General features: G+C 36.0%; 1 protein-coding gene across 1 annotated transcript in view; it reads right to left on the bottom strand.

Annotated features, from left to right (window-relative positions):
• The window catches only part of MDN1 (midasin AAA ATPase 1), a 91,561-nt gene that overhangs the window by 11,885 nt on the left and 66,888 nt on the right, over positions 1–12,788 (bottom strand). The window contains exons 76-92 of the mRNA XM_068677968.1: positions 12,218–12,344; positions 11,212–11,317; positions 9,922–10,037; positions 8,226–8,711; positions 7,542–7,768; positions 7,028–7,174; positions 6,642–6,814; positions 6,103–6,264; positions 5,819–5,960; positions 4,712–4,849; positions 3,646–3,821; positions 3,276–3,419; positions 2,455–2,593; positions 1,540–1,871; positions 1,151–1,312; positions 698–799; positions 300–501 (exon numbers count right to left, since the gene is read on the bottom strand). Coding sequence (XP_068534069.1) covers positions 300–501; positions 698–799; positions 1,151–1,312; positions 1,540–1,871; positions 2,455–2,593; positions 3,276–3,419; positions 3,646–3,821; positions 4,712–4,849; positions 5,819–5,960; positions 6,103–6,264; positions 6,642–6,814; positions 7,028–7,174; positions 7,542–7,768; positions 8,226–8,711; positions 9,922–10,037; positions 11,212–11,317; positions 12,218–12,344 — 3,081 coding nt within the window. The remainder of the gene's footprint in view (positions 1–299; positions 502–697; positions 800–1,150; positions 1,313–1,539; positions 1,872–2,454; positions 2,594–3,275; positions 3,420–3,645; positions 3,822–4,711; positions 4,850–5,818; positions 5,961–6,102; positions 6,265–6,641; positions 6,815–7,027; positions 7,175–7,541; positions 7,769–8,225; positions 8,712–9,921; positions 10,038–11,211; positions 11,318–12,217; positions 12,345–12,788) is intronic.

Genomic DNA, 12,788 nt, shown 5'->3' with positions numbered 1-12,788 from the left:
GCAATGTGGGCCTCAAAATAAATGAAATATGAGAGAAACAAAAGATTTTAAATAGGTTTAACAAACTAAAATCCCATTTTTATGAGTGAATGCAGTATTTTCAAACATGTTATCATTAGCCTGTACCTGATTACCAAAGACAGCATTCATTGTAACGAAAATAGTGCTATGTCTTGCAAAGCAGAGAATGTTAAACGTGACCATCAAAAAAAACAAAACCACCCAAAAAACTACAGTAAATAGGAGCTTTGGGATTTGATTCTAGAATGACAACTCTTTACACTCAAATATCACCATACCATAGGTCTGTGCATCATAGTATTCAGAGCCTTCTTTAATATGTTCAAATGCATCAGCTTCCTCCACGTTTTGTTTAGGTTGAGTTGTATTCTGCTTTGCTTCACTGCTGGATTCTATGGTTCTCAGTCGCTTGTGGATATGTTCATTGTGATCTCCCATGGAGCGCTCGTTGTCTGCCTGACCAGGTTTCCTCTTGAAACTCTGAAGAAAAAAAAAAATTAACACCATGAACCTCAAGTGAGGTGCAGACAAAACACTAATTAGAACATGTGTTCTAAGAAAGAGAAACAGACCTGCGTATTTGCTGGTTAATATCAACTCATTCAAATTAGGTACAAAACTTTAAAATAAACAAAAAAGAAAAAAGAGAAAATGATTTAAAAAGAACAAGATGAACCTGTGTATTCTTTCTGCTTTGCTTTTCAGATGCCATCCGGGCCATGCGCGTGGATTCATGGCCTTCTGATTGATTTGCACTTGCAGCTCCACTTCCATATTCCTGAGGCACACACAAAAAAAATGAAACTGTAACTGAAAAGGTATTTAGCAACCACTGTAGACAAATTTTAGAAATTAAATTGAAATGCTGTGCAACCTTCTTGTGCTAATGAAGAATGGCTCAGAACTGCAAATACTGGCAGACAAGACAGTCCTGCAGACCAAGAATTAGCCTAAACCTACCACACACTTCACTGCTAGGAAGATATCTTCATTTTTTTAGGTGAATTTCTAAACGCTGTTCTAAAATTGCATCTTAGACACATCTTAAAATATGGCAGCAGTTCTTTAATTGTAGCTTAAAAACCCACAGGTCCAGCATTTCCTAATCAGACACTTCCACATAGCTTACCTCTTTAGATTGGTCTTTTTCTGAAGCCTCCCCAGCTAGTTCTACAGCACTGTCACTCTGCAGGTTTTCTTGCCCAGTCTGCCCTTGTGTTTCATGCTCCATTCTTTCCTCAGACTCAGGAATCTGCTCATCTGTCTCTGGATTATCTTTGTCCTCCTCTGCCTGAAATAAGATCAGTTTATTTTAACATTCTAAAAAGCATGGGGAAGCAGAAGGCCGAGGAAGTAACTGGAATACAGGTAGAAATACACCAGATAAACAGTAAGAAAATCTGCCATCTTCATAAAAATTCTTACTAACATCCCACCACAATATCAAGTTTGTCTCAAAGTAACAGAGGACAAGTCTCAGGGGAAAAAAAAAATACAGACTTATTTAATACTCTGTACCTGAGGTTGAAGGCCTCGGTCACCAGCAGGGATTCCCTTCTCTTTCTCCTCTTCAGCAGATTCATTTTTTTCCTCATCAGGTGGTTGTGACTCTTCCTCTTCTGCTTCCTCAGTGTTCTCAGTATTTCCTTCTTGATCATCAGCATCTTTCTCCCCTTCATCTTCCTTTTCCTCTTTATCTTTATCTTCAGAAATGCCTTCTTCAGCATGTTCTGCATTTTGATCTCCTTCTTTTTCTGCTTCACCGGCATCCTCTTCATTCTGATCTTCTGTATTCTCTGCCTCATTTAAGTCAGCAGGTTTGTCATCTATTTCAAAAGTATTCTCTTCTTCTGCATTAAAAAGTCAGAAAACAAGAAGTCAGAAACATATAAAAAGCTTTCAGGGAAATACAGGGACAGTGAATATTAATGATATAAACAGAACAAACCTACGCAATGTAACAGAAAAATCTTATAGAAAAAATACTGAGAATTCTGTAATCTATGGTTTTCTATAGCAGGTAATTTAAGTGTCGCAATTAGTTTGTAGCTGACAACACATTTTAATCTAACATATTTGATGGTCAATTGATTTTAAGTGCAAATTCTTCTAAGTATCAGGAAAAAAAAAAACAAAACCAAAAACAACCAAAGAAACAAGGAGCTTCTAGAATAAGTTAGGATGTATCACTTGGCTAACATCTGAAAATATGCTCCGCAGTGTGCATTGAAGACAAGTAAAGAAAAATGCTGTAATGTTGATTTCTAGCCTAATATTTTGATATGCGGAGCTGAAATTGCAGTTTCTTGTTAATATAGAATTCTACCACCATCTCTTCTCTTTATAGAGAAGAAAAGCTCATCATCTGACTCTTCCTCCGTTATTTCCACTTGGCTTTCATCTGGGAATCTGTAGAGAGATTTTCAGCTGTACCTTCACCTTCTTTCTCCTCATCATCACTCTTCTCATCATTCTCCAGGTTCAAGTCATCAGGAAGGTCCAAAGGTTCAACTTCAGGCTGCTTTTCTTGCTGGCCATGATAAGGATCTACTTCATTCTCATCATACTCACGCTGTAACCAAAAGAATGAGGAAAAAAATAGCAGGTATATGGTAAGTGGGAGGAAAGGCAAAGATGAGAAATAAGCCACAAGTGAATTCTTTAGTACACAAAAATACCAAATACAGTATTACATTTTGATCAATTAAAAATGAATTTTCGATGATACACATCCACACGTATAAATAGCAGAAAAGACTAATTTTTGCAACTGCATCTACATATACTGGTACTTCTTCAAAACAGCATCATGTGTTCATAGTATTTTCCTAGATGAAAGACTAAACAAAATCTACACTCTTGCACATGGAAAATGCACTCTTGCACACTATGGAGAATCTTCAGACATACTACAGTCAGGTTTTTGGGATGAGTCCCACTGACTTCAGATGCTTCTGTCGCTACACAACAGAAAAAGGACTTTCTAGCTTTGTCCATCAAAATATCAGTTCAGTGTAAAGCCTTTCTTAAAAGCCATTACACATTCTGAATAGTTCAAACAAAAATTCTTTTGAGTTATCCATCAGAAAATATACATATAATGAATTATTTTTTTACTCCAAAATGAACTAACTTTTCTGAATGTATTAAGTGTCTTCACTGTTACATAAAAAACATTTCGAATTCTCAAGAATGCACGACATGAGCAACAGAATACAACTTATCAGCAAGACATTCTATGTAGCCATTTTTACCTCATCAATTTGTTCATGGATTTTCTCTTTATTTTCATTGTCCTCTGCTTGATCCTCTTTTTCTTCATCCTTGGGAGGCTGTTTTTTATTGTCTTTTGTTCCTGTACCCAGATTGTCATCTTTTGCAACAAGTTCAGAATCCTCCTATTAACCAACAAATCCAGAAGAAATTCATTATGCTACCTGCTTCTCAGAGTCTGAATAACAAGACAACTCCTACAAGAAAAAAGACACTAAACACTAAGCAATTTAGGATATACTCAAATTATGCCCTTCCAAGACCAGAGTCTGGTATGTAAGGGAGTTCCTAGTTTATGTCATCCCAAGAATTTAATTCCTTTGTTATTTTTCTTCTCCCTTTTCTCTTTACCTCATCCATTCCTGGTCCAGTTTCTTCTGTTTTACTACTGGCATCATCATCGTCATCATCATCTTCATCTCCCCAGAGCCTCTCATCCAGCTTCTCATCAGCTTCAGCATCACCAAGATTTCCCATTTGCTTATCCAGCTCCTCCTCTTCCTCCTCATCAGATTTTTCATCGTTTTCTGTGTACAGTTCAGAATGTGTCTCAGTTCAGAGAAGATAAAGCTAACAAACAGCCACACTTAACACCTTAAATTCATCAACCTATGCATTTAGCGATGCAGAAAAAGAAACACATGCACCAACACCCAGAAGAGCAGGGGCCTAGTTACACAGTTCAGGGTGCTCTTTTGGACAGGCAGACACCACCAGTCTCTCCCTCAAACTAGCAAGTGTCAGGAGTTAAATATGAATGATTTAATCTCTGCAATCCTTATCTTCTTCCTCCTCCATTTTCCAAATGTGTGGCATTACTGGGAGAGGAAAGATCCATTCTATTAGTTTTATAATGTCTGTTCTTTCCTGATGACCTTATTCTTGGCACTTGGTCAAGAGTTTTCTGAGTAGGTTAATGCTACTGTAATTTGCAAGTCACATTAGTTTCAGATGTTCCAAGTGTTACCTTCTGAAGCGACAGAACTTGCATGAATAGCAAGTTGAAAAAATAGCATTTGGTAAAGTTTTGTTTTTTTTTTTTCCACTGCTTGTAAGTTAGTAATAGTTTTCTTAGTCACATTTTGAAGTTAACTACAGCCACATTTTCTTTCGTAAGTGTTCTGTTGATCTTCAACAGCTCCACAAAGTCAGTGACTAATTTTTTTTTTTAAATGTATCTATGGATCACCTTACAACAGGAAGAAGGAACCAACTCCCTTTGTTCCAGAACCACCAGAGTGACAGAGGAGAGAAAATATTTAATTTGTAAACTTCTTAGGATTCATATATAAATGACACTACTGATTTTTGTTGAACACTGACTTTTCAGCATATGCTTCAATATATGAAAGTATCAACCATTATTGGATTCATCTATTACATTTCTTGTAAGTTTGCCTTTGTGTAAGAACCAAACCTTTTTTCTCCTGTTCTCCATCATGCATTTTTCCTTCAAAGTCCTCTGACATTTCAATTGCATTGTCTTCTCCTTCAATGTCTGGCTTAGAATCTTGATCCTCTTTATCCTTCTCCTTGTCCTTTTGAAAAGAGTCTTCTATCTGAATTGTTGGTAAAACCAGAAGTTACAACAGACCTTGCCTATATATTAAATCTTAAAGCACCACAACAATATTTTTAAGTTGATATACAAACATAAAAGCCAACATAAATGGGAGACTAAAAGCAATTTCATGTTTCTTTACTTAAAGTATCTAATGCATTCCATTGTTTCTTAACATGGATCTCAAGTATTATTTTTTTTTCTGTGTTCATTAAAGCTAGGATAATTTTTACTTCAACCCATCTGTTCAAGAGAAGGAACTATATCATTAGGCTACCAGTTGATATTTTTAAGGGGTTCTGACTAACTATAACCTCGTGTTAGGTTATCTGAACTACATTCTGGTCATTTTAGAGCCAGCTCTTCATTTCTTGTATGAAATTACTAGTATTAAAAGTAAAGCATAATATGTGCAAAGTGAATTAAGCCTCTAAAGTTCAGCTTGGAGCCAGACAGGTCAACCATCTTGTGCCCCTTATCAGCATTCTAAATTCAGCATGACTTCACAGAAAGCCAACACAGAATGTTTCAGTAACTCTAAACAGACCTTTTCATCCTGAAGGTCCAGGTAAACTCATATTAACCCCACTGTACAGCTTCTGCAAGTCAGCTGTCTCTCCAAGCAAGCATGTCATTGTTTCCAATCAAGTCACAGATGAGTTAAAGCTTTGCATTTTTTTCCATTACTCTACACATTCCTCCCCAAAATCACTCAGACCTACAACAATATATTCAGTAGTATGCCCAAACCAGTCTCCAGTATTGACATACATGTAAAACCGATATGAACTACTGTTTATTCCTTAACTGTGGAGCAGTTAAGAATGTTGCTCAAGAAAGAAATGCTAGCGAAACAAAACAAATATTTGCAAGTAAATGGAAACAGCCTTTGTTTAGCATATATTTGATTTAGTCGCAATTTTACTTACTCTCCCCTCCCTATTTCCCCCTCCACCAAAAAACTTGCCTGATCTTCGCTTTCTATTTTGTCGCTCACATCCTTCTTGCCTTCCCCATCTCCAATGCCACCCTCCTCATAGTCGTGAAACTGTGTTGCTCCCTCTCCAGCTTCATCTTCAAGTAATTCTTTTGGCAGACAAAACCCCTACAAAGGCAAACAGAAACTCAAGTCATTCTGTAGTAGTTTTAGACTTAGACATCGTTAGACTTAGTTGATATTTCAAGACTTGTGTATAAATTAAATATATGCTTACAATATATATATACAGTTATCTCTAAAAACTTACCTTTTGGGCAAGCTCTGTAAAAATGCTAGTTAGAACAGAAAGCAATTTTCCAGTACTCCGGTGAGAAGCCAGTGAAACAGTGAGGTAGAACAGGATAAGCTCTGAATATTTGCAAAGCATGGGCTTCAGACGCACCAGCAAATAGCAGGACTGGTTGAAGAACTGCAGTTAAAAAAACAAAGAACAGCTGTCAAACATGGTTACATACATACTGAGATACACCTCAGAGAGGGTGACAATAGATTCTTAAAACAGATGCTCAAACCAGAAGTATCAGTAAGCACATTTAAATACGAGCTATAAAGTTCCCAGAGCTTTTCCGGCTTTTACATTTCACAGAAACGAAAACTTTCCCTTCTTACTTAAGGAACATCTGGCTTTTGCACTACAAAAGAAAACTACATTTGGCTATGATCTCTCTCATGCTTCTAGCTCTAAGGTATTGGGCAATAAGAAGTAATGCACATTTGATCAGCAAAGTTGACAACTCCCAATTACTGAGACCCTTAAGCCAAGAGCTCCTGAGAAAAAGAATTTACCTTATGTTTATCTGAGGTGTAATCTTCCCCGTAAGATTTCAGACTCTTCATGAGTTCTGAAACTGTTAAAATTACTTTCTGCACATGCAAAGAATCCACATCAGCAGAGATATCTTCATCCAAAAGCTTAGTTAAATGTCCTTTTTTAATCACGTCAAATGAAGCTGCATCCTCTTTGAAAAACAAAAGAAAAAAGATGGAAATAAAATCTGACATTCTGAAGTGTCACACTAAACAATCTAGAAATATCCATCCTATCTGTTAATACGGTTAACTATTAAAATGATGATTTCCTTGACACCTCTGGTAGACATATAGCTCCAGAATTTTTAGGTTTGTGGAGTGTAAACCCTCTTACCTTCCCTTGAGTAAGTTAACAAACTTACCATTTTCCTCTGGAGATTTTTCTTCCTCTTCTCCAACTTTTGGTTTTCTCTCTACCAAACACTGGATGGCATACAGAACAACATGGATAACAGTTTCCACTTGTGCTGAGAAGTGCTCCACAAACTCTTCATTGGACTCTTTATTTCCTTTTGAACCATAACACAGACGGTTTTACATAGAAATGCATTTCATTACTGGTTCATATATTTCCTTTATGCAAGAAAACAACAAGCACTATGCAGTTTTTGCTACATAGTTTTAATAATATGTCCTTACTAATCTTGACTTACTATGATGTAAGATCTGTCACAGCAACAGTGACTAAAGGGGAAAAACATCATTGCACAATGTAAATTTAGACTGTATTTTCTGAATTTGACTTTCGTTAAGTGTTTCTAGATATCCAAATGAACATGGCAAGGAGCAACAAATAAGCAATCTTCTACAATAACCAAACCAATGAATTCTTTTATCCTTAACTATATTACAAAATCAGCTGGGGATTGTCCTTACCGTTGTGGTCTGACATGGAAGCAAGAAGCTGTGTCCTCCAAGTTGTGAAGTCTGCAGATGCATTATTAACTTCCTCTTGTATATACTTTAGACTCTTGATTAGGGCCATCTGATTTGCAGCTTGTCTGCCCTCCCCATTTGGATGAAAGAGGGACTCTATGTCTTGTAACTGAGCTGAGACTTCCCGTAGACAGCTCATAGTTGAAGTGCAAACTTCAAAATCTCTCCTGCAACAAGATACACCATAATACTGATAGAAGAAAAAACATCTCAGATTAAGATTAAACCTTTTTTTTCCTCTTTCATTTTATGTCTACGTTTTTTTTTTTTTGTTTTAATAGGCAGCCTACAGGCCTCTTTTTAAATAAATTTTTCTTCTATAAATTTGGATTTGAAATTCACATCATTAGCTAACTACAGATCAGATGAAATCCCAAGAGACCAAAGACAAGCTTAGAAGCTAAGATGAACCCATTTTTGGTCAGGGGAGTGAGGCAAGACACATAAACTTGTTTAAAAAGTCAGACACCACAGTTAAAAAAAAAGTGTATAAAAACAAGCTTCAAGAGCATCTGAAACATACTTTTTAAACTATGTAAAGGCAAACACTTTTAAGATGACACTACACATCTCATATAAATATACAACACAGAGAGATTCAGTTTATGAAGATGTAGAACTCACCAGGAATAAAACAAGTTCTCATGTGATTGTTGTCTTATTTTGTCCACTTCTGTTTTCATTTCCTTTACACGGGTCAGCATTGTTGTCAACTGTGCCTGGAGCTGCAACCATACCTGATCCTTATTTCTCATCCTGCATCCAGGAGGCAGTTGCTCAACTGTTACTGGAGACAGGTATTTTAGCTCTGAGGGAATTCGGTCAGGTATTCCCGTAAGAACATTTCCAAACATCTGTTCAGGTCCTGAACCCTGAGAAATGTTTGCTTTGACATCTGTCCTTTCACTGTCACTGCACTTCATCAGCTCTTCTTTTGGACAGCATTGTATAAACCAATGCATCTCCTCAAGAACCATCACACACTGCATGGAAAGGTGCTGCAGTTTGTCAGTCCAGTCTTGAACTCTGCCTTGAGGAGGAAATGCTACATTATATTCTCTGTCAGCACTCAGCCTAGAGTCCATCTCTTGCATGCTGCTCAGGAGGCTCCTGGTTAGGAAGAAAAAAGGAAAGAAAATTACTTTAACCCCACAACTGAGTTTTATGGTATGCTTCCCCTTTTAAGGGTTCAACCTTCCAACTAAGTTCATAAAAACTCCAGATAATATGAACCCAGATAAGTCAAACTTCTTGGAAAAACTAAAATGATAATCTTAAAAAAAAAAAAGTGTAGCTACCCATTTTTTCTCTCCATTGAATGTTTAAGTCTTCCTGGAAACCGGGCTTTGTGAGATTTCTCAGAATTGTATCACCCATTTCAGTAACCCTTAGATTCCTGATCTAACACTTAAACGTTGTTATTTTTCCTCCAGTATACAAGCAAACTGGACTCTAGCACACCTTTATTCTCTCAGGGTATAAGAGGCACAGTTCCTAACAAATGATTAATCTGTTCTGCAATGAGAATCTTAAAGATTAGCTTTTTAGAAATTTTACTATTCCTGCAAATATAAAGCTGGGGTGATGATTTTTATTTTTATTTTATTATTTATTTATTTATTTTTACAAAGGAAATAGTCTTTGACACAAATTCAAAAAGTCTTATAGATTACATCAGTGATGATCACAAACCTACAGAACAGTGGAGTTTGCAGCAAAACTTGTAAGGGATAAATCCCATCAAGTAAGAAAGATTTCCTATACACCTTTCCCTTTCAGCATTTCAACACAACATCAGTTATGTTGTGTTTAACACAGTATTAATTCTTTCTAGAATTTTTCATCTTTGGTTGTTGAGGTTTCTTCATTTTGGGCCAAGGGGCCATCCAGATTACTTATTTTCTCCAAATCAAAACAACTTGAATGCAGCCAAAATTAATTTAGGACTATACCAAAAAAGGAAAGGTTTAAATGAGAGAGGTTTAACAATCTGTAGATTCAACAGTGTAATTAAATACAGGATTTCATAGGCTTTGTGCATGCCTAACTTGTTTTTCCCCAATTATTTTGATTCCAAAATGCTGGCTGAAAAGACAGGATAAGCATTATTTATTTTCTGCTCACCACCTTTTTTTTTAAAAAAAAAAAAAAAAAAGCTTTTCTATCTAGGCATAACTGAGGGGATGGGAGAGATAGGGAAGTAGAGAGAATTTGACTGTATTCTACCTTATCATTTTCCATCTTTCTTAAACTGAATTGCTTACTGTCAATAATTCTGTGCTGAACATTTAAATAAAACTAATGGTGTAAAGCAAAATACCTCAGTGTAATCCACTGTTCTGTCAATGCAGTAAGAGACTGTCTTTGTCTGACAAGCAACTGCAGGAGGTGTGCCGCGAATCCTTTGCATCGCTCAATACTACCTAATCCAAGATCCTGAAGAAAATAAGTGCGGAGAAGTGGGAGGGAAAGGAGAGAACAGTTAGATGAATAAGCAGACTAAGCAACAACATTGACTGTGTCTCCATTCCACTTCACTCAGAAGACTGAAAGGTTATGGTTTAAGTGAACAAGTATTAAAATGCGCACAAAGTATAGTTACTAGTTTCAGCTCTCTTCATTCATCTGCATCTTTCATATATCCACTATACAACTTAAAAATAGTTTCTGCAAACACAGACATATTAAGTTGCACTTCCAGTGCAGTGACTCCTAACAGGAATTTAGTTCCAGAATTAGTCACCTGGCATAAGTAAGTAAAATCCAAAGAGGAGATACCAGCTTAAAGTTTTAAATCCATGACCACTGCTAAAACCACTTCCACAATTCATTTTACCTGATTTACTGACAACTACTTTCTCTTTTTAACAGATGAACAAATCCTGAATTAAAGTCCAGAATGAATGTTCACAATAAAAAGCAAAATTGATCTCAGGTTCCACTATTTATTCCATTACCAGCTGTGCCATTTGACAAGATTATATTGTAATAAAAACTAGGGGTGAAACACAGTGAGAAGAAGAACATCTGGAAGAGATCCCTGTTTCCTGGAATATTGAAAAGGTAGTGATGATTTGTCAGAACTCATTTGTTCCTCCTAATGATTTTAGACCGATTTCTAAGCAAGGAAATGTTTTGTAACCTTCTGTATTAAACACAGTTATGGCCATTTATAAATCTGAACGGATTCTTCATGAGCACTACTAAACCTGATTTTGTTCTCCTAACAAGCTTTAATCCAGCATTTCAGAAGATTCCTTCAGGCACAAAAAGTAGCAATTCGGGATTAGCTGGGATGAGGGATACTGTACAACGTACAGATTACTAACTTCACTAAGTAATTTACTCGTTCTAGTGTTCATTCATAGAATGACAGGTTTTGAAGTGCTATATTTAATATTCATCCCCCAAATATATATATATAGAGAGAGAGAGTATGGTAATATATATATATATAGTATGATAAAAAAAAATATATATATTTTATCATACTAGAGAACACAGTGTTTTCACTTTGCCCTTTTACTACTAGAAAATTCCAGTTCAAGGTTCAAGTTGGTAATCTAAAATTAGCAGAAGTAGGATTCCTGGTTGGATTTTGTGTTTTTACCTTGGCAGGTGCTAACAATGCTGTCTGAAGTCTAGAGTGGCGTGCAAGTGAACGATAGAAGTACTTCTGGCAGCCATCCCAGGCAGAAGAAACCTCTGTGAGTAACCTGACAAAGCACAAGAAGTTTGATATTAGAAAGGTAAATAATTCCAGTATTTCAGAATACTAGAACCACCAGGTCAGCTCTTCAACCTAAAAAATCTGATTACACATTGATATTTTGCAAATGCATTGAACTTTCAATTCTTTATTTTTCCTCACCAATATAGAAGTCATAAGAAATCATTTATTTTTTTTTAAATAAGCCCTAGGAAAACCTAGCGCAACAATAAAATCTCCATCTCTGAAAATCAGTTCATGCTGAAGCAGTGATTTTTGATTTATTTTTTTTTTTAATGCTGCTGAATCAAGCTTGATAAGGAAGCTATTATGTTGCATGGAAGATGTTATGCATTAAAGCCCGTACATCTGAGGGGGACAGTAACCAGCATCTTCCAATGACAAAATCAATTGTTGCAGAGAAACATTTGAAAGAACATCTTCCACAGCAATTTTTTTTTTTTTTTTTTTTTTTAAGAAATGCCCACTTTGAAATCTAAATATGCTATTAGCCATTGATGAAGACAAAACAATCGACTAAGTAATCTCTGTAAACTGCAACTAATCTTTAATAAATCATTACCAGTCTAGTCTACCTTCTAAGGATATTCAAAATGTCCCAAACAAAGCTGAACGGCAAAGGGTTAAATGAATTCAGAGAACCAATGAAACCAGTTGTAAAGTTATCAGAAGTGCAAATTTAAAAATAAAAAGTTTAAAAAACTTCTGTTTTATGTACCAGTACAGTATGTACAGGATTTTCAAACATAGAAAACAGATAGGAGTGAATCTAAAACCCAAAACGCATTAAAGTCCAGAAATTCCAATCTGAATCCACCTGCAATAAAATTTAAGAACTAGAGCAGCAACTCATACAATCTAAGGGTTAAAAATGCTGTATACGTACGTGGCATCCAGTTCATTCGTACAACTCACTACAGTTAACGCAGTACGCAAGTCCAGCGGATATAGGCGGACTACTTCATTATAGCCTTCTGAGCGGGACCAAGACAGACCTTTTCGGTATGACAGACCTGGAATGACATTTGAACACGTATCTTTTTATGCCCTCATTCTTTTATATGGAAAGAAATGTGACTTATTAAGATACAAAGCCTCCAATGTAGGATTTTTTTTCCTCACGCTTGCTAATCTTGACAAGCTTTTGAACATTTTCCAAGTTTTCTAACATAACACACCATAGCTAAGCTATCTTCAGCTGAAATAAGACATAGACCTGCTTGTATAAAAAGTTGGTGGTGACAGCCAAGAGAAAAAAACAAAAAGCCTTGAACCTCTAAGGCATGCTATAGCATGAAATAAAACCAATGAGGAAAAAGTTACAGATAAATACTTTTTAAATTCAGTCTTCACACTTGTATTGCAGTTATTTTTAAAATTGGATGAAGCATTTTCATTTCCCAAGGAAAAAAAAACTTCATTTCCAAGAAGGGAAAAAGACTTAAATGCCTCTATGT

This window comes from Anas acuta, chromosome 3 (assembly GCF_963932015.1).
Source record: "Anas acuta chromosome 3, bAnaAcu1.1, whole genome shotgun sequence".
Classification (NCBI taxonomy): Eukaryota; Metazoa; Chordata; class Aves; order Anseriformes; family Anatidae; genus Anas; species Anas acuta.
Note: the sequence above shows the minus strand (reverse complement) of the source record. Positions and strands in the feature narration are given on the sequence as shown.